At 36.4% G+C, this 26,617-nt stretch overlaps 5 protein-coding genes across 12 annotated transcripts in view; 2 read left to right on the forward strand and 3 right to left on the reverse strand.

The window, feature by feature from the left end:
* The window catches only part of LOC129566959 (semaphorin-1A), a 279,328-nt gene extending 269,763 nt beyond the window's left edge, over positions 1–9,565 (reverse strand). For 2 of the 3 annotated variants that reach the window (XR_008687808.1, XR_008687807.1), the window contains exon 1: positions 8,429–9,564. The gene's annotated coding sequence lies outside the window, so the exon portion shown is untranslated. Of the gene's footprint in view, positions 1–8,428 lie in introns of all 3 variants that reach the window. The other variant, XM_055443376.1, reaches the window with a different exon arrangement.
* Positions 9,566–10,283: 718 nt separating this feature from the next.
* Positions 10,284–11,215, forward strand: LOC129566894 (zinc finger HIT domain-containing protein 3). The gene is made up of 3 exons (XM_055443264.1): positions 10,284–10,391; positions 10,482–10,639; positions 10,798–11,215. The coding sequence occupies exons 1-3, from the start codon at positions 10,327–10,329 to the stop codon at positions 10,977–10,979; spliced, it is 405 nt and encodes a 134-aa protein (XP_055299239.1). The 5' UTR covers positions 10,284–10,326; the 3' UTR covers positions 10,980–11,215.
* Positions 11,134–12,184, reverse strand: LOC129566893 (exosome complex component RRP40). Its single transcript, XM_055443263.1, has one exon. It carries the CDS (start codon positions 11,948–11,950, stop codon positions 11,237–11,239), a length of 714 nt encoding a protein of 237 aa, XP_055299238.1. The 5' UTR covers positions 11,951–12,184; the 3' UTR covers positions 11,134–11,236.
* A 927-nt stretch (positions 12,185–13,111) lies between these two features.
* LOC129566954 (uncharacterized) lies at positions 13,112–19,684 on the forward strand. 4 transcript variants are annotated; one of them, XM_055443366.1, is made up of 5 exons: positions 13,749–13,842; positions 13,938–14,207; positions 16,484–16,725; positions 18,146–18,453; positions 18,636–19,684. In XM_055443366.1, the coding sequence occupies exons 3-5, from the start codon at positions 16,578–16,580 to the stop codon at positions 19,629–19,631; spliced, it is 1,452 nt and encodes a 483-aa protein (XP_055299341.1). In that variant the 5' UTR covers positions 13,749–13,842; positions 13,938–14,207; positions 16,484–16,577; the 3' UTR covers positions 19,632–19,684. The 4 variants fall into 4 exon arrangements, with proteins under 4 accessions (XP_055299339.1, XP_055299341.1, XP_055299338.1 ...); XM_055443364.1 differs by lacking the exons at positions 13,749–13,842; positions 13,938–14,207 and adding an exon at positions 13,112–13,700; XM_055443363.1 differs by lacking the exons at positions 13,749–13,842; positions 13,938–14,207 and adding an exon at positions 14,737–14,948.
* Positions 19,685–19,817: 133 nt separating this feature from the next.
* LOC129566955 (uncharacterized) overlaps positions 19,818–26,617 on the reverse strand; it is a 30,501-nt gene continuing 23,701 nt past the window's right edge. For 2 of the 3 annotated variants that reach the window (XM_055443368.1, XM_055443367.1), the window contains 3 exons: positions 25,228–25,494; positions 23,594–23,840; positions 19,818–23,511 (listed from right to left, as the gene is read on the reverse strand). In XM_055443368.1, coding sequence (XP_055299343.1) covers positions 23,225–23,511; positions 23,594–23,840; positions 25,228–25,491 — 798 coding nt within the window. In that variant the 5' untranslated portion in view covers positions 25,492–25,494 and the 3' untranslated portion in view covers positions 19,818–23,224. Of the gene's footprint in view, positions 23,512–23,593; positions 23,841–25,227; positions 25,495–25,612; positions 25,813–26,617 lie in introns of those variants that run through there. The other variant, XM_055443369.1, reaches the window with a different exon arrangement.

Genomic DNA, 26,617 nt, shown 5'->3' on the forward strand with positions numbered 1-26,617 from the left:
TTCCCCTTCGGTGACAAAGTGTATGCGCTAGCATAAATCGATGGCCCGAGCAAAGAGAATGGAGTAATGAACGGCACACGGCGACAATGGCAAAACGACGTTTGCCGGTGTGGTGCAAAAAGTGCAAATCAACAATCAAATTAAAGCGAATGCATACGTAAAACCCGGTTGTTTCAATGATTTATGAAACGAGCCCGCCGAGCGCATCCTTTGTTTTCCCTTTTAATGATGCATTCGTAATGAAATAAGGCTGCATGCAATAAAAATGCACTCGGTTCCAACGACGCCGAAATTTATTGGCGAACAAACAAGAGGCACGGCAAGTCTAGAGCGAGAGCGAGAGAGAGAGAGACGATTTTTCTTTTGAAAAGTCGACAATTTTTGGCTGACATCCATATACAATTTGCCGAGACGCGATAAAAAGACGGCAGTACACCATATGCGGCACTTTCGAAACATGTAATTATAATTTGAAAAATCCATATTTGCAGAACCGCACACCATTTCCCTTTCCCGAATAATCATAAAATGACTCTCACACACGTTCAGTTTTCGGTGATGATGATTATTAAAATTCTAGTCTTTCTGTGTCGGTGTCAGTGTTTGGGCGTTTGATTTCGACTGTAATACAATCAATATATTCAATATCATTTACACTTGAAAGTGCTTGCTTGGGCTGTGTGTATTGCCTTTTAAGTTTGTTTTTATGTTAACTCAATACGTGTTTTTCATGTTAATTCAATTCTATTGTAAACGAAAAGAAAAAAAAGCATTAACGCAGGAGGAATTTGTTTATAGATTCGTTCAAGTGAGATTTATACCACCAAATTTAAATAAGAATGCGTATTAGCGTGTTATTTTTCTGTTTTCATACGAATGGAATGTCATTGGCGTGCCAGATTTTTCTCAATAGCTTCATATGCATAGTCAGGGTTTTTTCATTCTTTTTTTTCTTCACTTCGTTGTTTTCGATGAAATAAAATTTCGCATTCTAAAAATACGCTGAAGAGATTACGAATCACAAATTCGATTGGGTTATTTTGAAATATCGTCTAACTGATGCTTGCTAGTTAAGAGCAGACAGTAAATACCGTCATTTGAAAAATGAAATTGCATTTTCATGCTCCCGAGAATTGTGAGCGCGCGAGAGACAGAGGCGGGAGAAGAAAAAAAATGGAATTTTGATGTTGTGTGTGTGTGTGTTGTTTGAAAATTGTTTTGTTGCGTTCGTTTGGAATTTATTGCTTTTTACAATTGCCCAATGCCGCGAACAACAACAGCAGCACACAAATGCAATCCGCTCGAATGCATCCGTAAAAACGCAGTCTAGTATTTATGCGGGCAACAGTCGCTGCTGATGACACGAACCAATTTTTTTCCTGTTGCTGTTGTCTTTCAGTCGCTGTCTCTCTCCTTTTCTCTCTCTCTCTCTCTCTCTCTCTCTTTCTCTCTTTCTCTCTCTGGTTGTTGGGTTCAACGCAATGTGCGACGATGTCGCCTGTTTGTTTTGGGATCGCTTTATTTTTATGCGTTTTTTTTGTTTTACTCGCCCGATTCTCCCAGCCAGAAATTTTCGTTCAAAAACAATTTAGGGAATATTAAATTTGTATATTTGGACGCACATTATTTAGCGGCGCGCTACCAAAAACGAAGGAAAAAAACCAAAACAGAAAAAAAGATATGGGGAATTTAAACAAGCATTTGGCTTGCGTGTACAATGTTGGAGTTCACTTTTAATTACAACTTTTCAACAATTCTCAAAATTTAGCACCGAACGAAAAAAAAGAGTTTTTTTCCTATCCGCGTTTTCAAGTTGTTTTACAAAATGTTTTCTTGTTTGCAGCATTGTAGCGGTATGTGTATGTTTGTGTACTTTTGTACGGTGTGTTTTTTTCTTTCACCAAACTGAATTCATGCCGATCTGGTCGATGATGCTGGCGCTGCCACTGTTGTGTTATTAATGCGGACAGGATTGCATCGCAATTCGCGTATTCTGCTGAGTTGCTGTCAAATAAAATTAATTGTCGGGTCATTTTAAGTACACACACCAGCCATTCGATGTCCGTTTTATTTTATTTGCTCAGTTGCGCGCGCTCTCTTTATAAATATCTATCTTTTGGTCGCACATTTTTCGTAGGGGCGCATCCTGTGTGCAATTCATTTCCAACAATTTTCGAATTTTAATAAAGTGAATTTTTTTGTTGGTGTGTGTGCGCTTCGTTTTCATCGTTCTCCTGTTAATTGCCGGCCTTTGCGCAGCAAGAGCAGCAGTAGCCATACATTGAAAACCCTTCTCGCCGTTATACTGCAAAAAGGGAAAGAAAAGCGCGATGCCATAATGCACACTGTGCTGATATATCAAGATGCTGTATGTAAAATGCAGAGCGCATTCAATTACCAAGACAAAATGTTTTTATTAATAAGAACAACGAACGCTAAACGAACTGACGTCAATGGTGAAAAGCGTAATGATTTCGAAAACACCAGCAAAAAATTAACCGAAGCGTACACAGAGTGCGCCGCATACACATACACACAAACACCAAAATTGTAAATGATATTAATTAATGTCGGAAATTCATCTTTTTTTTCGGTCATCAGTCAAAGTTATATCACTTTGTTGTCATGATTGCTCGTCTACTTAGTGAATGCATTCACTTTTCCATCACATCATCGTCGTCGTAGACGTCGTGGTGGTTGGTTATTTCTGCTCGTACGATGAACTTTAGAATCACATGGCATTGTGGTGTGTTACTGCTACTGCTGCTGCTACTGATGATGATGACGATGGCAATATTGTTTGCTTTCATTTAATTTTTACCCCCTGTAAAATATTCGTAAGCAGCTGTTTACCACTCCCTCCTCGTACACTTCGTCTTTTTCAGTGCTTTCGGTGAAGAAAACGAAAAAAATGCGTTGATTCCGGTTCAGTTTTTTTCTTCTTGTTGTCGACGTGAGCGATTCTTTGAGCTGTCAGTCGATGCATTTAAAAGTAGTAGGGTTTCCAACCGGGATGGGAATGTTTCGAAAAATGTGAACATTTTTTGTTTCTTGCCAGAGTTTATTCAACGGTATGCCCGAATAAATGTATATTAAACTAAGACTCAGAATAAATTGCCATGAATCAGTTTAATTGAACGAAGAAACTATGCGCGGAATTACTACGTATGCAGACAAGAGAAACGATGTTCAATGCCGTTGCTCGACTTCTCTCGCTCTCTCTCTCTCTCTCTATCGCGTGTGCTCTTCCTTTGCAAATAGAACCCGATGTAATTCGATCCATATTAACTTGCTTTGACTGGATGATCTACCTGGAAATATCGCATTAATGGACTTTCAAACAATGGAGTTTGTTCTCCGTTCTTCGTTGCGTTTTTTTTTCCGTTGTGCCTTCACTCATTTGCTATCGTGTACTTGTGCATCTTGAGCATCTCGTTCTAGTTTCCAGTTTCATTCTGGTGAGAGCTGTCAGAACGGAATGCCAAATAGAACAGAAGACGAAGCAGGCGATCGCAGGTAGCGAAATTATTTTCTATTATGCAGAATCGAACAGATAAAGGTGAACAGATAACCAACCGGGTCCATAATTTTATGAATCTGTATCAACCAAAAAAAAGTTTTGCACTGACAAGCAGCACTCGTCCTCTCTCGTTTGCATGAATAATAAAAGTTATTATTTCAGTATGGGATTTGCCCACTGCGGCAAAAACTCTTTGCGAATAGTTTTTCCCTTCCAGCAATGAGAGATAGTTTGTGAAGAGACCGAATCATAAAAGACACGGGGAACTTTTTTTTCTGGTGCAAAAGAAAGTTCTTGTTTCATTTTTCCCTGTAAGATATTCGTTTTTTGCCAGGTAAAAAATCGACTGCATTCAAATATCAAGCCACAGCAATGCAAATGATAGAAAAGTGTCTGCGCCAGTGATGTCTGTGTGTTGTATGCCCTTTGTATCGTCAAACGAATTTACCATATTTTTTCTTCCTTTATTGGTGTGTCACAAACTTTCGAGACGGTTTCGGATTTGTTTGCATTTTAATGTCTCTGTGTGTGCATGTATGCATTGAGTAAACATTGCCTTGACTTTGACACAAAATTATCATCATTGAAGCGAGACATTGAAAACGAATTCGATTAGAAAATTGACACAAACACCACATCATAAAAAGAACGAGATGTGAAAACAGCGAGGCGAAAAAAAACGTGTTCCTGTTTGGGTAGGCCTCTTGTTGTTTCTGTTCTTTATTTTATTTTGTGTAAACAAAACATAAAATCTGAGCGCAATGAGCATTAAATATGCGTACAAGAATTATCAATAGAAAATGGGAATGGGCCTCATCGTCACGAACAACAAACCGCATGCATTCATATGCTCGCTCTCTGTGCGTATGTTGTTGTTTGGTGTATTGGGCCCATTGTGAATACACAGTATGCTTTGTTTTGTGAGCTGAATGGAAAGACAGATAAAGATAAACGAAAGAGATTTGTAGGTTCGCCTCTGCCGCAATACACTGTTCTCTGTCTGAGAGAGTAAAAACAAACTTGTTTGAAACGATTGCCAGTCCTAATAAAGTACTCACTGGCACTGTTGCCAGTCGAGCATACATGCACACACACACACACACTTTTGACAACATGCAGAAAGAAAGAGGGAGTGAGAGACGGAAAGAGAGATAGAATGAGAGGAGAGGCGTAAAGAAAGAGAATAGCCTAATCTCAAAAGCAATGCGGTTGCTGCTGTAGCTGCATCTCGGCTCTCATTTTTGTGATGCTTATTTTATGGTTCGTTTACCATTTCAATTGTAAACAATGTATACTATAGAGATTGGCCGGTCGGTCGGTCGTTCGTTCGTTCGTTTGGCAGAAAAACAAGTACAAAACAATGCTCGAGTTTTTGGCAGCATTTCCATCGATTCAATTTATTTCCATAGCCATCATTGAGCCCATTCAATTCACATACACATATACCCAGTCTTGGTCATAACTCCCCGGATTACGTAGTTCGCGCTGATTAGGCGCGCAATAATTTCTCATTAACTTTTGCTCTTGTCCTCGTTTGTTCGACTTCCATTATTATTGTGTGCTCATGTCGTGGTCATAAACAATGCCATTGGACTTAATTCATTCTCTTTTGGCGACACTTTTAATTTATACTGTTGCGTTGCCTCTGGGTGCTGCTATGCTGTTAGAAAAGTCTTTCGAAACATGTCGAAATGCTCTTAAGACTTTGTTGCTCAACTTTCCGATCGAAAGATAGAGAACGAAGGCTCGTATCATTTTTAGCAAACATGTCAAGTGGTTGCGACGTAATAATAAATCAAAATGCATTTGCTAAGTCACTTTTTAAGCCGCATTTCATGCAAGCACTGGAGACTATGAAGTGGTCTCCAAAGTGTGTAACACATTTTCAACTTTTCATCTACTTGAAAAATGATTAATCGTCTGAATGGCTCTGTTTCAAAAACAAAATCCGCAGCCAGACGATAAAAACCGCTTAGGATGCAGCACAAACGTGGAAGAAAAACAAACGACGGAAATGCGAGATAGCGATATGAACGGAGAGGTGTAAGAAACAGAAATTAATACGAATTCCGACATTTCCTTGAAACCCGCTAAAAACCATGATGCACGAGATGTGAGTATTTTGAAGCGGATTTATTTATCATGTGTAAAATACTAAGCACACACAATGTTCTATCACTCTCGTTAGATACAACGCATTTGTTCACATCGATCGAGTGTGGTCTTTTCCGTCTTCTTCATTTCATTCGTCAATTGAGAATGCAGTTTCATTTGTTCTATTCTGCTTCACAATTGACGCGGAACAAAACCCATCAACCCATAACGGCACACAATCTGCCAAATATGCGTTTGAATGTCAATTGGGATGTGTGTGTGTGTGGTTGTGTAAATCACATTGCCCTCGCAGCGACACGCACTGTCGATGATGTATTTATAACAATTTACTTTCTTCTCTCACTCTCTGATGCAACTCTCGCACTCGTACATGCAACGTATGAACGGCAATTTGAAATGCACACACAACCAACCGAACAGAATAGAAAAAAAAAAAAAAATAACCGACTTGACTAAACGGATGATGCTGATGATGATGAGCGGCAACAGCAGCACAAATAAAAGCAGATAAAGTTTTCGATGTCAGTGTCGCGCTTGTGGTATAGATGAATGCCATTTGTTAGCGCATTTGTGTCTCGCTGGCACAGAGAAAGAGAGCGACAGAGCTGATAATAATGTATGCAATGTACACATACGGCACACAACAAAACCGAAACCCATGTATATTCATTGCGGGCACAACGACACTTAGGACTTGACTTTGGCTTTGGATTCGGTTTTCAGTCGATGCATAACAGACGCCGTATCGAAGCCAATGTGTATATGGTGCGTGTGTTCGAGCGTGTTATCTTCCCGGAGGCATAAATTGGAGGGTTTAAACCGAATTTATATTTAAATTATTTTATAAATATAATCAGGCGATGCGAGGCAAGGCGGCCAACAACACACATTAAAAATTGGTGCTGCCGAGACACAGTGCTAGCAAACAGGGCACATGCTCGGTTATGAAAACAAGGAAAAAAAAGGAGCAAAAAGAACCAATTGAATGAAATGAAATTTACAGAGAAAAAAAACATTATTATTTTTTCACGCATGTCGGGGGCTGCGTATCGTCTCGTATTCACCAAACACTCGCTCGTTATTATTGCTTATAAAACGAATTTGTTGCTATAATTGCGCTGACATCGTATCAACACTCATCGTAGAATGTCTTTGCAGAACATTTACTCACACGTTTATTGCTGATCTCATTTGTTGATTTGAATTCGTTTTTTTGCGTTTGTCAAATTAACATCATATTCTTTAAATAAATTTATGCACCGTCAAAAATTCGACGACTGTTGCTGATAACACATTTTTCTTCGTAGCATTCAAAAACAGTCATTCAGTTCGTATATTTGTGTGTCACATTCGATAAGAAATTTAGTCTCTTTTTTTGTTCTTAAATTTTTGGTAACGTTTCGAGTCAGAAATGATGATGTTTCAAGTATTTAATGCAGTTTTTTTTACTTACATAACCGGTATTGTTTATCCAACGGCGACAAAAGAGACGTGAAGTGAAGCCCACGCAAGAAAATGTATTGCTTGATGATGTGATGTACGTTGCACACAAAAAAAAAACAAAAATGAACTGAATTCACCTCCAACCGACGTGGATCACGAACAACTTTTTTTTTCTCTTTCGAAACCAAAAATGAATACGCACAAATTTCCACCAATTCACTCGAGTTGACTTTTCGACCTTATTTTTTGTTTTCTTTTTTATTTACTTGCATTTTTTTGCTTCTTTATATTTGTGTGTCGCGAATGGTCGTTTGATTAATTAACACAATGACAGACCATATTCAGGTATGCTCTGTATGTATATATTATTTCGTTATGTTCGTCGATTTAATGCTGTTTTGCCCGAAGCACGAAATCGGGTTTCAATCAATTAACTGTTCGATGTTCTCGTACTTCTCGTATGATAATCGTATTGGAATTCCAATCAAACAGCCAAAATTAACCTTTCGACCGGATTTTTTTGTTGTTGATCGAATCGGTTTATGAAATTGTTGTGTTTGAAAAAAAAACATGTTTTGCGGCAGACAGACAAACCAACAAACGAAATATTATTTATTTAACCGTGTGCGTGAAGCACATGATGCTACTATTGCTGCTGTTGCTGTGGCTGCTGTTGGATTCGCATCCAAAAAAACAAATGAACGATGTTTTACGTATGTTTTCAAACAAACTCAATTTACTTTATGGAATTATCGATTTTCAGATTGGAAACGTGCACTGAATGGAATCATTGCCATTGGGAGTATTGGCCACCCTTATGTCATATATGTCAATGACTTTCTCTACCTCTATTTCGGTGTTCGGATGGCATTGAAGAGTGTAGATAAAACACGAAGAAGGCGCGAATTTTATTCGAATTTTGTCGCACATCAACAACCGAACGAAAAAAAAAAACTAATTTGATCGAATTTATGTGAATTTTATGCGACAATTTCGACAATCCCCTTGTGGAACACAATACGCACGCGAAAAATCCATCGAACTAATACATGTCAAACGAAGAAAAAAAAAATTGGAACATTGCCGAAAATGCATTTTGGCTGAACAATACGATGACGAAGAAAAACTTTATTCAAAAAAATGGCTTTGGAAGCTGTGAGAATTGAAACACCAGCAAATCTACGATGTCTGGCACAATACAGCCTCAGCACACAAAAAAAACTCACTTAATAGGCAAACACAAAAAACATAACACAAAAAACTATATCTTGTAACTAAAATCGATTCAAATGTAAGAACAACTATGAAGAGATGAAAAAAACAAACAAGCGAAAAAATTGGTACACACACCGAAATGGAATGACAGTTTAAGACACAAGACACGACAATGTAGTTTTTTAGATTCGATTCTTTTTTTTTTATTATTTCGACACGTTCAGCGACTGGTGAACAATGATGATCAGTTTCAATGTTTATTATTTATTCTTCTGTTTCAATTTCTTCTTCTCGGTATTAGAAAGTTCTTTGTTTTGTTTTGCGTCAAGAATGGTAAAAAAACAACCACTCGAATGGAGAAATCAATGCGAAATAAAAACGATACTTTCAAAACTGTTTTTGTTATTTTCTCAGTATTCACATTTAATAATAATCGAATTGTTTCATGAAGATTTGTATCATTTCATACATCGTCTCGTCGATATAATTTACACTTTTTTTGTTGGTGCACAGTTTCTTCTGTATCTCGACATAGATTAATCGCAATCGTTGATTTTCGTTTTATTTAGTTGCGGCGAACTTGAACTTTACTCGCACGAAGCTTTAATGGTTTTCCGTTTTTGAGAGTTTTTCCCCCGTTTCGGGCGGGTTTTGTTTATTGTTTATTCGGACTGTATGTGTGTATCTGTTTATTTGTAGCAATTCATTCAATTGCGCCGTTTTCAGTGAATCACCGTGGAATGAATGAAAATCACAACACTTCAATCATATCAGACGTAAACCATCTGAGCGATACCGTTAAACCGCAATGATAATTATATCATATTCAACTGTTTTTTTTTTATTATTTCATTCAGCCAAATCGTTTGTCATTCAACAATCGATTCGGAAAAAACAACACAAAAATCACTTTGGCCAATATACTCTGGTATTGTGGAGGACAAAAACACAAAAATAAAAACAGAAAATACAATAATTTTGTATTGCAACCAATTCGATAAAACTTTTTTACTCAATTTTTCATTCACTACCAATTTATTTGGAATTTTTCTGAATTTTTTTCTTCCCTTCTTTTGCTCTTTAAATTAACTTTTTTCTCGCTCAATCGCTGAACCGCCGCAGAACAACTCAACACAACACGACGGACATGTTGGTAACAACAATCGATAGAATATTTTACCAGAGCTCTCACTGCTGTTCTGCTCGACTGAAAGATTTTTGTCAATGAAGATCTCATGCGCAATGGATGGCTGTTGGGTTGCACTATTGTTTCTCTTACCTTCTCGCTCGCTCTTTCCTATCTCGATTGTGATGCGATGCGATTGTGTGTGTGTCTTATGTTATGATGGCACAACACCATCTGTTGGTCGGTTACGGTGCTAAAATGAGTTTGGACTTTTGCGGATTTAGACATAAATTCATCTTGTCTTTGTTATATTCTGTATACTTTATGTGAAAATAAGCACAACAAATCGAATGAAATACTTTCCATCTCAGATTCATTCACAAAATAGTCTTTGAAACATTGATTGAATTTTGTTTCCAAATCGTGAAAAAAGTGATTAAATTCGTGGAGAGTTTTCAGTTGACTGACACATGTATTTGGTAGAGACGCGCCTTCATTATTGGCATGGTTACTGCTGGTTATTGTCGACCCAAGCAACATTTTTGTTATGAATACAAACATTTTGCTCGTTCAAAGCACTCATTTTTTCAATCATTCATTCAAATATTTCTTTTGAAAATCATTTATTTAAATTGAAAAAGTCTCAAGCGCTTACCCAGAATCGGAGAGTAACATATTGGTTCACATAATTCTATTTTATCGTTTGGAAGAAAGATGCAGCTGCCATTTATTGGGATTTTAGTTGTTATGAAAGTCGGTATACTTGTGTTGGTGTTACATTCTCTCCACATTCGCACTCGACCGAGTACTAAAATCGAATGGCAATGTGACATCGCCTCTTTTGACAGTCAAACGCACATTGTTTTGTTTTCACTACGGCCGATGCTTCGATAATAAACGATTTACAATGAAGTGCCTGGAATGCTCTGATGATACAAGGAAATATAAATGTCCACGGTGCAACAATTTTTGGTAAGATTTTTGTTGTGAATTGGAGAGGATTTTTTTTAATTGAAAAAAAAAAATCATAAAACAGAATAAATGTTGTTCCAAATATTCCAGTTGTTCTTTCGAATGCTTCAAAAAACACAAAGATGTTGACTGTACTCCAGCGAAAACGGAAAATGAAGAAAAGTGCCAGAAAACCGAAAATGTTAAGAAAACAATACTTCAGTTCACCACAGAAGACACTGTTGATCCGGAGAAACTGGAACAATTAGGTATGGAATCCTTACTATGAATTATGAGTAAAGTAGATTTTTTTCATAAATTTTTTTCGCTTACATAGAGAATAAAGATTTCTTTTCTTTGATGATAAAAATGAATTTCTTCCCTTCTCACGAACTAAAAGTTGTAATCATTGCTTTCAATCAAATAGGCAACAGTGAAGCATTGAAGGATCTATTGAGAAATCCACACCTACGTGAATTTATTCGTGCCGTTGACTCGTCGGAGAATGCCCGCAAAGCAATGCGGTATGCGATGTTGGAACCACTGTTCATCGAATTTGCTGACGAATGTTTGAAGATTGTTGAGCCAGAAGAGACCACCAATACGTGATTTAGCTTAAGAAAATAGAATTTGTATAGGTTTCAATTGAAAAATGTATCATAAGTGGACAAATACATCATAATTGTGATTAAGCAAATATTTAAGACAAAGAAAATGGATTAAAAAAGAAAAAGAAAAATGAAAAAAGATTGAAACACAACAATTTTGAATCATTTGAAAAATACGTTATAATTTTTATTTCATTACAATTATTCGCCAAATAAATCAGAGAATTAAACGAAAAACCTCAGTTTCTAGCAATAAAATTAGGCAACGCCGGAGAAACGAGCACCAACTTGGTCGCACATATCGTCAATTTCGTCATCTGTTTTGAATTCGGCTGCCAAAATGGCATTTCCAACGGCAATTATGTCACGTTCTCGTCTTGCATTCACCCAAACTCGACCATTCATTCCGACCACAATTTCAACTGGCACTTGAATGTGTTTTTTAATCGATTCCAATAGTGGGCATTCAGTGCTTCGCAACCGTCGTGCCAAATTGATGCTACAATTGAACACAAAGCCCTCACGCAGAACGCCAAGTTTTTGCTTTTTCCCCATTGAATCGACGCAAATGAGTTCGGATTCAAAGTCTTTGTGGGCAACAAGTAATTTTGCAAACACCAAATCACCGATATTCACATCCGGACGATTTTTCTTCGTTGCACCCTCGAATGCCAGGTATGACAGAGCAGCCAGTTCATTTGAACCAATTTCCACACGAAATATATCGCCAGCTTTTTGCACCACCAATCCAATCACTGTTTCGCCTTTGCACGGAATGTATCGCTTTTGTATTGCATCCACCCAGAATGTGTTTGTTGACTTCTGTTTTAGAATTCCAGCTTTCGCTGCAAACACTTTCCCGTCTTGTTGTCGCAGACCCGGTCCCAATAACACTTTCCTTTTTGATTGCTCTGGCAATGGCAGCGTTAATTCATCTCCCGGCAAAACTACATCACCAACTTGATTCGTCATTTTGATACCTTTTCTTAGCCAGTTTAATCGATTTTTTTTGGATAAAAGTCTTAGTGCACGGCAAAAACATAAACAAATGTGCCGAACAAATGTTACAAGTGTCAAAGCTGTCAATCAGCTCATAACCTTACTTTGTTTATGCTACAGAACGACTACAGTGCCACCGTCATTCCAATCATATGAACAGAATATAAATGAAATATGAAAAGTTTTTTCAAATGATGAACTCGTTAAATAACTGCGAAATTTTCTGGAGACAGATTTTTTCGACAAATATTTATAATCCCATCTTTTTTTATTGCATTGAAACACATCAATGAAAATTTTCATGCAAACATTTTATTTAAAGAAAAAAAGATTGTAAAAATGGCTTAAAGCCGAAATGCCGTTAATTTGGCCTAATTTTTGTTTTGTTTGTTTTCTTTTTCTTTTTCTTTCGTATTTTTTCCGTATCGCTTTTTATCTTGATTAGATTTTTTTTAAATTGAGTCTATGATTCTCGAACCACTGTGTTCTTTGCCTTTTTATTGTGGAATATCATACGCATTTTTGTTATCCTACTTAGTTTTGATTCACGGAATCCAAATGTTAGCAGCATTCATCGGCAATGCACCTCTCATCAGAATGTCACCAATCACATTACGCACATGTTGGGTAGCTTGGTTTGCATCTAGACCAATTTGGAAAGCATTTTCATCTAGTCCCATTGCGATACACAAACCATAAGCCAGAGCAAAGACGAATTCATCTTCCCGACGAGTTGCGATCAATCCTTGTCTATATGCGGTGTATTCGAGTGCGTTCCAGTCTGGTTTGTCATACAAATCAGCAATCATTCGTTTATGGTCAATGTTGAGTTCATTGCTACTGAATTTCCACGCATTGACTCTTCTGTCCTCTCTTTCTTCGGCGTCCACATAGTGGAGACAAACCCAGCTATCGTGAGCACGGTCTACCACTATGCGAATTTCAATCGGCAAAATTCGATGAATTGCTGCCAAAATGATTTGAATGTGCTCATTCAACAAATTGCCTTGACGTATGAACACTCCGACGGCCCCGAGGAACAAACGAGGACTAAATGAATAAGAAGAACAAAATAGCAAGAAAAATTTAGTTGTATTCTCTTAAAATATTCCTCAAATCATAAACTCAAATTTGTTTAATAGTTTCTATTAATTCAGATGTGCCTTGAACCAAAGTAACAATTTCGTCTTTGATTTTGTTATTTCTTGCTAACCGTTGATTTTCTTGATTCTGTGGATCCATTTCCCAATCAGATTATTGCCAATTTTGTCAAAATGATGCAAACCAACTTGAATGACTTGTGAAATTGTGTGTTGCTTCGATTTGGATGAACTGTCAATTCGCAACTAGCGACTGGCGCGAAAAACCGCAAAAATGAAATGGTCCACTTACAAAACGTCAACAATTCGTCCGAATCTCTTCCGTACTATCACTTCAATTTGCAGTTTTCTCATTTGCAATCACTTGACACATTCTAAACTGTAAACAAACGGATCCATCGATTAGGATTGTCAACATCAAAGCAAAAGATTTCCGTGAAAAATGTTCGTTGCTACCGTGTTACAGCCAGTGAAATTTTATCGCCATTTCCCATCTTCATGTTGGAATTTATGTTTTGGACGTTGAACTCTCTTCGGTCATTCGTATTGTTCGCGTTGCAAAGTGATTATCGTACGAATTAAGTAAAAAAAAGAAAGTGCGACAGAGACGATCATAAAAAATGGTAATATTCTATTTATTCATTAATTGAAACATCATTAAATATTTAGTTCACGAATTGAATCGAAGTGAAAGCGAAAATGTTTATATGGATTAAATGCAATGAAATTGGAGCTATAACAAAAAAAAATGTGTTCCAAACTAAGGTAGCGCTATAATTTGCATTTATGTGACAATGGAATCAGAATATTAAAACATTTCGATTATGATTCTGTGGTCGTTCGTTTGACGCTATGCATAGGCTTGTCGATGTTCATGTGACGCAGTCTTTCTCCTCAACTTTCAACAAATCAAAACCCAAAACAATTGGTTTTTAAATGTCGTTAGAAAACTGTACGCATGTCGACGCATAGGAAGTGGCCATCAATTCATACATAAAATCAAACTAACTTGTTGTTATTCCGTGTGGTGTTTGGAGCATTTTCTCTTAAAGCCACTTAACTAAGAGGATGTGGCTTTTCAGCGGTTATCTATGATTCGTGTAATTTACACCTAATGAAAACACTGTTAGGTAAACATAAAATAGTCAATGACTTGTTTTTTTTTCTCCTTCAAAAAGTCATACATGCGAACATTTGTTGAAATTCATGTGGTGACGGCTGATGCTGAATTTATTACCGTAGTCACCGCAATCAGCTTACAAAAGATGTGACAAAATCAAAACAAATGAGATACAGCTTATCAGACATGATAGCACGAAGAGCCGCACGGCGACGATGCAACAACTACCGTCAATTGTCTAAACACTAGGCGCACTTTGGTGGTGATGATCGCGTGTAGGAGACACCAAAGCAACAGAAATGAAGCACAGAGGAAGCGATAGAAGAGGCAACCGATATGAGGCACTAAAGTAGGAACAATGGTGAACACGATTCACAAATACACGTTTAACTGCGAGCTAAAGTTTTCGCGCCGTACGACTCCGTTGTTATTGTTGCTGTTGTTGCGAGTTGTCGTGGCCGCGACTGCTGATACATAACAATTGCGATTTTTATTGTCTTTCACTAGAATGCATTTGGCTGAAGCAGTTTTCAGTTTTCATTCAGTCGGTCAATCGAACAGAAGAGACGTGTTGTGCGCATAATCGATAATTATTATTTACACGGCGAACCGTTGAACCAAAGTGTGATTGATTTATTATTTGTGGCGTTTCAATTGGCGCAAGTTGTTTGAATTAAGGTGCATTGGATCAATCGAACATATATATTGGAAATCGCGTTTCGAAATCGATTTGCTTTTTTCTCGCTTAAGTGTTCGTATCAACAGTTGATTGTTTTGGATTTTTGTGAAAATTTTCAGGTTTTATTGAGAAAAAGTGGTTATTCGAGAGAGAAAATGGAAAATTTTGAACTTTTCTCCCCTTATTTTGAGCCAAATCACAATCAATTTGATTAATTAAAGTGCCATCTGCCAAGTATATTTACCTGTGGGTATTCATTCCTGGAACGGTCATGAAAAATCTTTGAAATTATTTGAATTTGAATGTGAATCAAAATCAGAATTTGAAAGTATCAATATTTCGAAATATTGAGAGTTTAATGAAAATTTTCAACCAATTTCCCGAATCATTTTCACCGTAAATTTTTCATATCACTAAAATGAGTCAGTCGAACAAAATTATTCTGGAACTAATGACTCACTCAAAGAAAACTGTTTGAAAGAAAAAACTTTTGCAGAATTCGTGCTAAAAATGGATCAAAGCCCCGATAAGTTCCAGAAGAATGAAGAAGAGAGTTGTCAAATAAATAACGTAAATTCTTCGTGAATCTCTGTGAGAAGCACACAGAAAGTGAAGAGCTAACTCGGTTAATTTTTGAATTGCATTTTCGAAAGAACATACCGTGGTATAGTCTTGAGATCAGGGAAAGTTTTTTTGTTATATTATTCATACATAAAAAGTAATACAATGACACTGAGCTCTCTGCACGAAAGTAAATTTTATTTGTTTCTGCATATTTCTCCATTTCTTCTGTCGTGTGTCTCTCTCTCTCTCTCTCTCTGTGCGTTTTTTTCTGTTATTTATTCATTCAAATTTGCGAATGAGATATGTTTCACACAAATACATACGCTACAAAAGTCCGGAGTGCATCTTCTGGTGGCTCCAGAATGAAGACACAAGAAAAAAAAAATTGAAGTAAAAAAAGCGCGTGATCAGCATGTCGCCGAGAGTAAGACCAAAGATAAATGATCAGAAACACGAACGAAGGCCAATGTTGCATCGTCTTTCCAAAGATTCTTCTTTTTTCGCTTCTTCTCTCTCTCTCCTTAAATAATATGCATCCAAACACACTCGGAAAGCCCTACATATCAAAATCTATACGATTTCCGTATAGTCGCGCACATGCACCTCAAACTTTTGTTTACATAAAGAAGAAAAGGAAAATTTTTGCTTTCATGCACAACTCTCGTCTCGTTTCATTTTCAAATTTATTTTCGATTTTCTTCTTCCGATGGCGAACTAATAGATGTTTGAGCCCAAACTCAGTTCCATGTTATTGTTGTGTGTAGTAATTTTGTTTTTTGTTATGTGCGCGCGAGAGAAGAAACGGTGGAAGCGACGACTTTCATTATTTGCACAATGCACCGACTTCAATATTTCAGTTGCCAAACACGAACACTCAATTTGCGATGTTCATTTGCCAGCCGTGTCAACGAGCGAAATATCTTCATATGTTTGCCTTCTCTCTCTCTCTCTCTCTCTCTCTCTCTCTCTTTCTGTTTGAGTTCCATGCATAGTTTTCATGTCATAAGGTCGCACACACTTCATTTCTTTGTTTAAATTTGCAGCATTTCCATCGTACGGCAGCAAAAGGCGAAGCGAAAAAAAATCCACGCAACTGAAAAAAAAGAACAACCAACAGACAAATAAAAAAAAAACATTATGAGCTTCTGTCAAAGCGTTCGATATGCGCTCGGCATATATGCGATTTGCTTTCTTTTGAATGGAATTTCATCGGCCGAAGACAGTGTACGGGAGCAGTACGCAGCAGCATCGTCACCATCAACCAAAGCAACCATTGAACCAGAAGGTAAGATATAATTAACGCGTGTGAGATGCTTCATTTCAAATTGCATTTCAATTAATTAAGTTTTCGTTCAGGCAATGCGAGTGCGATTGCATGCGCCACAAATTGGCAATCGAAAATCATTAAACACAATCTTGAAAAAGTTGAAAAAAATCGCATAAAAGTGAATTCATTTTAAGCAGAATGACCATTTTCTTGTGTTTGCATTGTTGTTGTTTTTGTTTCGAGATGTTCTGCTGATTAATCTCTGCTTGTTCATTCTGTGAAACGACCAAATTAATAATAATGCACGTTTCGTGCTCACGAGCTCTGGCTGTGCCATGAACACAGCGAGTTGGATGAAAGAAGCGATCGACAACAAATTATACGACCATTGCAATAAAATAATCACCTCCATTTATGTCTCGCGATCAGCGATCTGACGAACGGTCAGACAAGTGGCCGTGCAGCGCGCACTGCACACACTGTTTGATAAATTGCGGCGATTTTTCTCCATAAAAGTCACAAAAATATACGTGCATTGTTGGGTTTCATCTTCAATTGAATTGTATGCTGTGCTACGGTCGTGCTGTGTTGATTTGTTTCGTTATCTAAGTGTTCGTTACTGCCAAATGCAGACGGAAAATTACTAGAGAGAGTTTTCATTCCAGGAATAGACAGCGAGTACACACTGTGTTGCCATTGAAGCGGCAATCGATTGAAATATAGTGAATGAATGCATTTTTATTTGGAACATGATAAATGATACTGTGATAAAAAAAATACGTACACAGACACAAACGAACTAACACATACGGACATTGCATCTATTGCAACGTATAATATGACATTTAATGACAAAAACATGTATTACTCAAAACGGAGACGCGTTTGATAAATACTGAAAAGTTGGACGATCGCTTTATTAGGTTCATCAATTGAGTTATCAATAGATATGTACACATATTGTCCGCAATGACGAATCTTCAAGCCACGCACTCACTTTTGTGGCGTCATATTCATACAGTGATGCGTTATATCCACAAAATTCAATGATTTTAATTCACTGTCATCATATAACTTTTAGAGAAATTATTTTTTCGAAAATTACGACCAAGACAACGACGACAACAGTTACTATTTGAATGAATTTTATGACAGTACAATGATTACGGCTTGATTTCCTCCTTTCTTTTTCTTTCTTACTTGTTTCTTTCGTCTAAGATGAATCAATGTTTCCATCGTTAAAATCTATTTCCAGGATAAAAGTTATGGGGAATTTATGCACGAATGAACCATTTAATTGGATAAAATACAATGAAAATGAAAATGAACTGGAATAATTCATGCAAATACAGTAGAAACTTGGAAATTCTTTATTTATTACTTCTAGACTATGTCAATTTTTTCTATTATTACTCGTTTTTGAATTTCAATTTTGCAGGTAGAGCATTGTTCAATCCACGTGTCGACTACAATCAATGGACTCCCGTTGGACACGCCGATCCATTGAAAAATGATCCAACATTCGATTACGTTCCACCGACATCGGTCAGCGTTCGGTATTGGTCTGAAAGTAGTGAAGGCAAGAGCAACAATGACAATGCAGCCGCTAACAATACAGTTGACAAAAGTGAAATTCTTCTGCTTGGAGCCCCAGTGGAGCATTCGGTTCATGTGCAATCGAATCATTTGCGACAACCCGAAGTGAAGTCGGCCAATCGACGTTCATCGCCTTATTTTCCACCAGAAGTATGATATTATTATATTCCCAATAATGTTTTTTTCATGAAAAAAAGTGTAAAAATGTTTCACTTTTTTGTTTATTTATTTTTTTCTTCAATTCTTTTCTCCATTAGTTCCACTTCTCCACTCTTCTATTCTCCATCAATTTTCAAACTTCATTGTAATTAATAAAATGTTCTTTTTTTTAGCCATCCCGTGTCTTAACGCCACCATCCATGCAGGCTTACATGTCATCGTACGACCAAAGTGCTCATCCTTCAGAATACAATTACTATGCAACACCACCGAGCAACTATTGGAATAATGATTTGCCAGTATCGCACTCAAGTGATGCCTACCCTGATGAATCGGCGAGTTATGTGACGGTCATTCGACCAAAAACCAATCCACACCCATATTCGTCGACAATTTACAATAAAAATGTTCGTAATTCGATTTATCATTTGGCGGCAAATGTGAATTCATTGGAAATTGAAAAGAGACCGCACTGGGTACAGTCATTGCTGCAAAAAGAGGTCACTTACCAGCCACCATCAACCACTCCATCAGTGGTCTTTGCCTACTCGCCGCACATATATGAGCCGCAATCAACGAATCTGAATATCAAAGTCGAAGCTCCGCCAAAAGACACATTGAGTATTGAACACTCATTTGCCGAACCAACTACTGCTACTCCCACTCCGACGATTATGACTACTGATTCGCTGTTCTCACATTACAATCAGCCGGCTCTTCCTGTACGTGGTCCCATGTACCTCATCATTCAGGGTCATTCCAAGGTCAAAACATATGGTGCCGATCAATATGATAAAAAACCGGAAAAACATGAACCAAAAATGGTTCCAGTTACGGTCAAAGACGATCTAATCGTCAAACATTTGGTATCAACGGATCAAAATGGAAATGAATTCCAGGTAAAACACTTGCATAAATTGCATACACCTGAAGTAAAAACCAAAACAAGCTCAACCAAAACGACCAAAAAACCATCCAATTCTCCAATGATGGACAGTCTTTTGAGCTTGTTGGACACTTCATGGGCTAACTTTGGGATGAATAATAACAAAGACGACAAAACCAAATCAAATGATTTGAAGAAAACCACCGAACGAACAGCATCGAGTATAACAAAAATATCGAGTATAATGGGCCCAACGACTATTCGACCGAATTCCAGCAGCTGAAGAGCTAATTCAAATAGATTTATTTATTTATTGTAGACTTAATGAAAACAAAAATAGTTGAATGAATTTTTGATTTTGGATTTGCTTATTTTCCGAGTAAATGTTGACCTGTAAAATAAAGAGTAAGTTTTGAGTGTAAAGTAATTGGACAAAATTCGTAAATAAAAAAATTCAAAACAAACTCCGTACATTAACACTAATCTCTCTTTATTGATTTTTTTTTGATCTGATTCATCGATACAATAGATAATTATGGGGATTTTTCTTTAAATTGATTGCGTAATCGTTTTAAAATATCTGAAAAACATTCATTTAATTCATTTGTTGCATACCTCGAGCATGCTTTTGTATCTTTGCCAAAAATGGTTCTGTACTAAGCTGAAAAAACTTAGCTAACAATTTAAAATACATTGCGCCCCTCAAGCCATCTAGATGGCGCCACAAGAAAATTTGGTTCTTATACGAGGTGTATGCTGTTTCAATTGAAGGTACGTGCCGTTGTGGGTCATGTTAAACATTCTTGTTTTCTGCTACAGTAAATAGTGTGACTTTGTTTTTTGTCGCTCAACATCCACTATTCTAAATCTTTAATGTGAACTTTATATAAATATTTTTCTTTGTTTATATCGTGTGATTTTTTTTTGCATTTTTCCAAATATTCGTAAAAATTTCAAACGATTTTCTGACTATGAAACTTCGAATCTCGTCGTTTATTTTTTTGATAAAAATACCGAAAGGGAATAATCAGGTAAATTGTTTGCATATTCTATATTTAGTTGTGCAGCACATATTGTGCTTTATAAATTTTTATTTTTTAAATCAAATAGTTTTTGAAAGTGAATCTGGTGTTTTTTTTTTCTTTTTTGAAAATAGTCATGCAAAATAGAATTGAATGGTTCAAGGTCATTGAGAGCTGATTCATACTTTTGGATTTGCGAAAAATTTGTTTTTTTTTCTCGATATTTTACGAAAATAATATATTTTTACGCGAAATATATTTTAAAAGAATATTCATTTATGATCAAAAGTTCATTTCACAAGAATAATCATTTGAACCGTTGCGAGTAAGAGGAGAACTTAATCGAAGTGTGTAGATAGAGAAATATGCATACCTTCGTACGCAGAAGAGAAACATGTTGTTATTGAAATTACAGCCAAAAAAATCGAAATGTCGCAGTATAAACTGTCTCATTTGCGAACAAGGGCAGCTTTTGCGTACACTTCGGTTAGGTTCGCCTTCTACTTATGAATAGTTGGTTTATGGTTTGATTCTCGCTTTTGATTCACGCTTTTGATTCACGGACATAGCCAAGTAATACATTCCTTCCTCTCAAATGACCAGTGCCGTCGACTCAATTCTCTATAGTGTGAATTTTTCATCAGGTAACCTGGTTCAGGTTTATTGGTATTCCAAGGAATAATAATAAAATTTGACACTCTGTATTGTTAAGCCATTTCAAAACCTAATTCATTTTGCCACTTTTGTAATTTGGAGTGAAAGTCATAATTAATTTGTATCACAGGTAAACATCTTTAAAAAAACAACATGAATCATTTCTTAAAAATAAAGAATCTTCGGTGTAGATTATTTTGTCACTGCACATCTGCTTTTGATTTAGAAATTTGTCGAAATTAAAATAATAGGACAATCAAAGTCTAGATCAAAGTATTCTTCGTGTGAAGAATTTTTCTTTACAATTCAAACTAAGCTAAACAAAAAAAGAAATCATTCTAATTCATGAATATCCCATGAAAAACTTAAAATGTTATCAGCGCCAAATCAAAATGTCCAATTGATTAATAGGACATTTTTCGGAAATTATTTGGCGCAACTTCAAAAGGTTGCATTTGCAAAATTAAACAATTGAATATTTTTATTGTATCGAAAACAATTTGTATTCAAACTAAGATCCTGGTCTAAGGAGGTCATAATTCTAATTCACTTAAACGATAAAACTTAATAGAAAAAATTGTTGTTTTGATTTTGAGGTTTTATCGTGTATTTTATTTAATAGAAAAAATTGTTTTGATTCAACAAATGATACACTTTATTGAGTTACACTCAGATGTACATTTCGGAAGCAATGCTTCCATCCTCAGTGAGTTTGAAATATCAACTAGCGTTCACTCAAAAATTCATGTGACATAAAAAGCAATGGATATAAAATTGAAAAGTTATGAATTTGACTTTGTTTCCAAAGGTTACCGAAATTATTTTAACTACAGAAAATGTTTAAATATTGGCTCTTTAATCGGCCCATCATCACCATTCAATAAATTGTCTCTATTTTTATGAATTAAAATTGCCTCATTTGCATCTAATTCGCTGCTTTTGTTTACGCTTCTTATTAACTTTAAACTATTTAAACTGATTGTATGGCCCGTTTCTAGTATATGTTGTGCTACGCTTGATTTTAAAGGCTCATTATTTTTTATATGATTACAATGTTCTTTGTATCTTTTCAAAATTGCTCTCTTACTTTGGCCAATATATTCTTTATTACAAACTTCACATTTAATGCTGTAAATACCCGATTTTTCGCAAAATTTAATTTTATCTTTAGATCCGCCAATTATACTTTTTAAATTTAAAGGATTATGTTCGGCCAATTTTATGTCATATTTGTGAAAAATTGATTTTAATTTACTTGAACATGATGGATTATATGAAAAACCCTTCCAAATTAAATCATTATTAGTGTCATCACGAATTAAATTTAGTGTTGTATGGTTTCGTAGCTCTTTTTTCCTTATATGTGACTTTAAAAGATCGTCAATCAACTGTTCAGTATATCCATTTACGTTAGCAATTTGTTTGATTAGTTGAATTTCTGTATTGAATCTCTCTTCCTTGAGTGGTACGTTCACAGCTCTAAACAACATTGAATGAAAACTCGCGATTTTATGCTCGAATGGATGATGTGAATCGGAAGTGATGTATCTATCCGTAGCTGATGGTTTACGATAAATATCATATTCCAGTTTCGATCCATTCCTTGTTACACACAAATCGAGAAAGTTCAATTTTCCATCTTGTTCTTCTTCATGTGTGAATTTTATAGTTGGATATTTGGTGTTGTTTAATCGTTTAAGCAGGCTCCTCAATTGATGTTTTTTGATGATTGCATAAACATCGTCAACGTATCTTAACCACACACGTGGAAATATGCCCTCTTTCTTCAGCGTTGTCTCGAAATGTGACACGAATAAATTCGCCAAAAATGGACTCAAAGATGATCCCATGCTGCAACCAAAGTTCTGACGATAGTATTTATCATTGAACCGGAACCAATTTTCGTCCATGCATATTTTTGTCAATCGTACTAGCTCTCTTACGATAAAACTTAACAAACAAAATTGGATTACATCGTGTATGGCATATAATATGTAATTGTTGTTCGGATGGACCATTATCGGGCAAAATCAAACAAACGCGTTTACGATTTGTGAAAAAAAGGATTTTCAAAACACAAAGTTCTTTCTATAGTATAATGTGGTGTAGATTCGAAGCACATGAATATGAAACACTTGTAAATGTGTAACGCGGTTTTGTTTCTCAACCCGCAATGGGTTTCAGATTGGTCTCGCGCTCTCTAATGCTCTCGATGATTAAGCGATTGGCCCACAAATGCTTGTAAACTAAAGTATCGATGTGAATCGTTTGCGGTGACACTGGTCACATGTGAAAACTGGCACGGTTGCGAAATCTGTGATTTTTGCGGCAATGGTGCCGGCTTGGGACGTTTTTGTTGCTTACGCTTGCGTCCCGGTACACTTAGTGCAATATTCTCGGGATCGCTAATCAATCGTTCGATACCGGTCCATATCTCGTGTGCCGCTTCATTCGAATCAAAACTGAAGCCAATTACTTTGGTGTGATCTGAAAAATTGTTTGCATATAGACACATGGTTAGACACATTGAAATTGACGTTGTATTTGTGAGCTATTTAATGACACTTACCACTTGATAAACACATTGTGTGGAATGCCGGTCCGGCAACACGGTATGCAGATAAATTGTCAATCGTATCTTGCCATAGTGCAAAGCATGAGCCACGCTCGGCTAAAATAAATGTCACACGTGGTACATTTCTGGAACGAGCTGAACCTTTGTCATGTATTAAAACTGGTACGCCGGTGTATTTTAAGCGCCAATCACTTTTGTTTACAGTCTCGTATAAGTTGGCAAGTGATGGACAGACATACACCTGAAAGAAAGAGTTGTTGTTTAGTTTCTTGTTTTAATTCGCCTGAATGTATACAATCAATAAAGCCATCAATTTTGAGTCGACACGTGTGCCGGAACAAAAACATGTACTTCGCAAACAATATCGAGATGCGCAGTGTTCATTCAATAAATTTTCTATGTATGTGTGCTCATTTCCAGAGAGATGAGTTTCATGAGTGATTCATCCGTTTGAATCACGCTCGCCTTTCGATTGACTTGAATGATTCTTGGAATTTGCCCGTTTTATCAGTGCGAACATGATTGCAGGTCTTGCTCTATTTGAGCACTGCATTGTGCGCGGTTTCAATGTCTAATATTTATTTTAGATTATATTTTTCTATTCGATTTCATTTTGAAATTCGAGCACGTTTGTGGTCGTTTGTTTTTTTTACCTTCTCTTCGCAAAGCCGATAGAGAGAGAGAGAGAGAGAGAGAGAGAGAGAGCCAATGGCTGAAGTAAATGTGGTTACTCATAACAAACGGAAAGATTTCAAATTTGATACGCTTGCGATCGTGTGTTGGGCGCGAGAGGTGTAAACAATGGAACTATATTTGAAATTAAGCAAACGATTTTCACAGGTAATGCAAACAATTGGCGCTGTTGTGTAAGTCTCACTCTCGCCATTACATTTTCTACCGATGAAATACACTCATTCCAACGAAATGGCTGAGTTGGTACAGAACACTTATTTATGAGATGTTATTTTTATCTCTCTCTCTCTCTCTCTCTTCATTTCCATTTGACTTCTCGTTCGATTTTCGTCGAAACCGACCGTGAATTCGCATTTTCTAGACACATTTTGTTCTAGATGATTTCTCCTTCAAATCATTTCTGATTATTAGTTTGAAATATGCAACACCATATACGGCAATAATTGAACCAGAAATGGCTTAGAAAATGCATTCATCAAACACCGAGAGAAAAAAGTGATGTATTTGCTCGTTTTGAATACTGTTCCAAACAAAGTTGAAGTGATCTTAGTTCGAATGAATGAACGAACGAACGAAATGAAGGTGAGACCATAAACACTGATGACAATAAATACTTGACGGCGTGTTAATAATTCTTGATTCACGTTAATGGATGTTTATGTGTGCAAAAGCCACAAAATGGATGACACACTGTTTATATTTACGTGTGACAACCGAGATAACATAGCATAGGCAATAATGGCATTCAAAGTTCGAACCATAGAACCATATTTTAGTTGTTGTTGTTGTTGTTTTCCGCTAAAATTATTCTTTTCATACAATGATTCATATTGTTTCCGGTATGGTTCTCACGCGCTTGATTTGCCAAGTGACACGTTGTTGTTTCGCATCAGATTGAATGTTCTTGAATCATAATTATTGTTTATTGGCTTTACCTCCGTTCCAAGACCGCTGAAAAAACTTTCAACTTGAAGTCGTTCGTTTTCGTTGATTGCACCGCCTGTGTCTGGGCTTAACATGTGCATATCGCTGGAACCCGAGTAAATGGAGTCGTTGGTCATGATTTGTTGTTGATCAGTTTGGTGCCAGTCCGAACCCTGTTCAAATGTTTCCGATGTCGATCCGTCGGATGTTTCACTTGGCGGTGCACTGTCACCCACCGAACTTAATCTCGATCGAATCTTCAGTGTGACGGACATATTCTGTAATACGTAGAAGAAAAAAAGGAATATAAATTTATCAGTTTAATTGGCAAAAAAACATGTTTTGATTTCAATGGAATTATTTTATGGGGAAATTTACGCGATAAAAAGGTTACACCTAAAAATATCGACACATTCAAAAATTTGCATTCGTTTGATCGATAAATTCGAATACACTCAACATGGAGTATAATTGGTTTGTGGTAGGTCGTTCTGGTTTTTTCCCTTCTGGTAAAATATTGAATTTCCTACGAAAAAAAAAAAAACGAGAACCAGTTGCTATGGCAATCGACTTATTTGTTAATGACATTACTGGTTGCAATGGGAAATCAGTACGGCTCCTCATTTGATTTTATTACCGTCAATGATTCTCCATTTCTCAAACAAATTATCCCTATCTGTCAAGTGTTTGTTCAAGGTTTATACGCCGTAATTGCCCCAGACGCACATTACTCGCCCAATGCTACAATTCAAATGTGATTGCATCATACACGGTGTGTGCCTAGATCATATATATATATTCAACAAGGAGACATTTTTCTGACATTGAAAATATTCTGTGTTTACGTTTTGTATGCACGCGTCTTGACTTAAATCATTTAAAAACAGTGCAAACACTTTATCGACTTAAATGATTATCGTTTTTTTTTTCATTTCGAAATGAACGTTTTTTTTTCTTCTGTTATAAGAGAAATCAAATAAAAAATCATCATATATCAAAGTGTAAATATGAAATGTGACATCCACATTTCAATTATACTGATACAAATCATCCGAGTTGGCTATTGCGTCATAGCGACGCGGTAAATTTATTTACTCATAAGATAAATCATAAATCACAAATGGGATTATTTGGGAGTTATCAAGATCGACATTCAAATGTGAAATGCACAACCATTGATATTTGATTATTAAAGAAACACAAACATCAAATGCATAGTAGGCTGGGTCTATTTTTATTCCACTTGCCAAAAAATGATGCAATGGAATAATCAATTTGTTTTGGTCGGTGCTTTTCGCGCACTTATTTTCTTTGCTTGCTTCACAAGCCAAATGGGCTTTTTTGGAGTGCTTATTCTCTCTCTCTCTCTCTCTCTCTCTCTCTCTCTCTCTCTCTCTCTCT

Source organism: Sitodiplosis mosellana, unplaced genomic scaffold (assembly GCF_009176505.1).
Source record: "Sitodiplosis mosellana isolate CC-2019 unplaced genomic scaffold, AAFC_SMos_1.0 Smas_scaffold_5, whole genome shotgun sequence".
Taxonomy (NCBI): domain Eukaryota; kingdom Metazoa; phylum Arthropoda; class Insecta; order Diptera; family Cecidomyiidae; genus Sitodiplosis; species Sitodiplosis mosellana.

Excerpts from the sequence above, each read along its gene's own strand:
- LOC129566954 (XM_055443364.1), top strand. The coding sequence starts at position 16,578 with ATGAGCTTCTGTCAAAGCGTTCGATATGCGCTCGGCATATATGCGATT. Across the intron at positions 16,726-18,145 it reads AGCAACCATTGAACCAGAAG|GTAGAGCATTGTTCAATCCA; the intron begins GTAAGATATAAT and ends TCAATTTTGCAG. Across the intron at positions 18,454-18,635 it reads CGCCTTATTTTCCACCAGAA|CCATCCCGTGTCTTAACGCC; the intron begins GTATGATATTAT and ends TCTTTTTTTTAG.
- LOC129566893 (XM_055443263.1), bottom strand. The coding sequence starts at position 11,950 with ATGACGAATCAAGTTGGTGATGTAGTTTTGCCGGGAGATGAATTAACG.
- LOC129566894 (XM_055443264.1), top strand. The coding sequence starts at position 10,327 with ATGAAGTGCCTGGAATGCTCTGATGATACAAGGAAATATAAATGTCCA. Across the intron at positions 10,392-10,481 it reads CCACGGTGCAACAATTTTTG|TTGTTCTTTCGAATGCTTCA; the intron begins GTAAGATTTTTG and ends CAAATATTCCAG. Across the intron at positions 10,640-10,797 it reads GGAGAAACTGGAACAATTAG|GCAACAGTGAAGCATTGAAG; the intron begins GTATGGAATCCT and ends TCAATCAAATAG.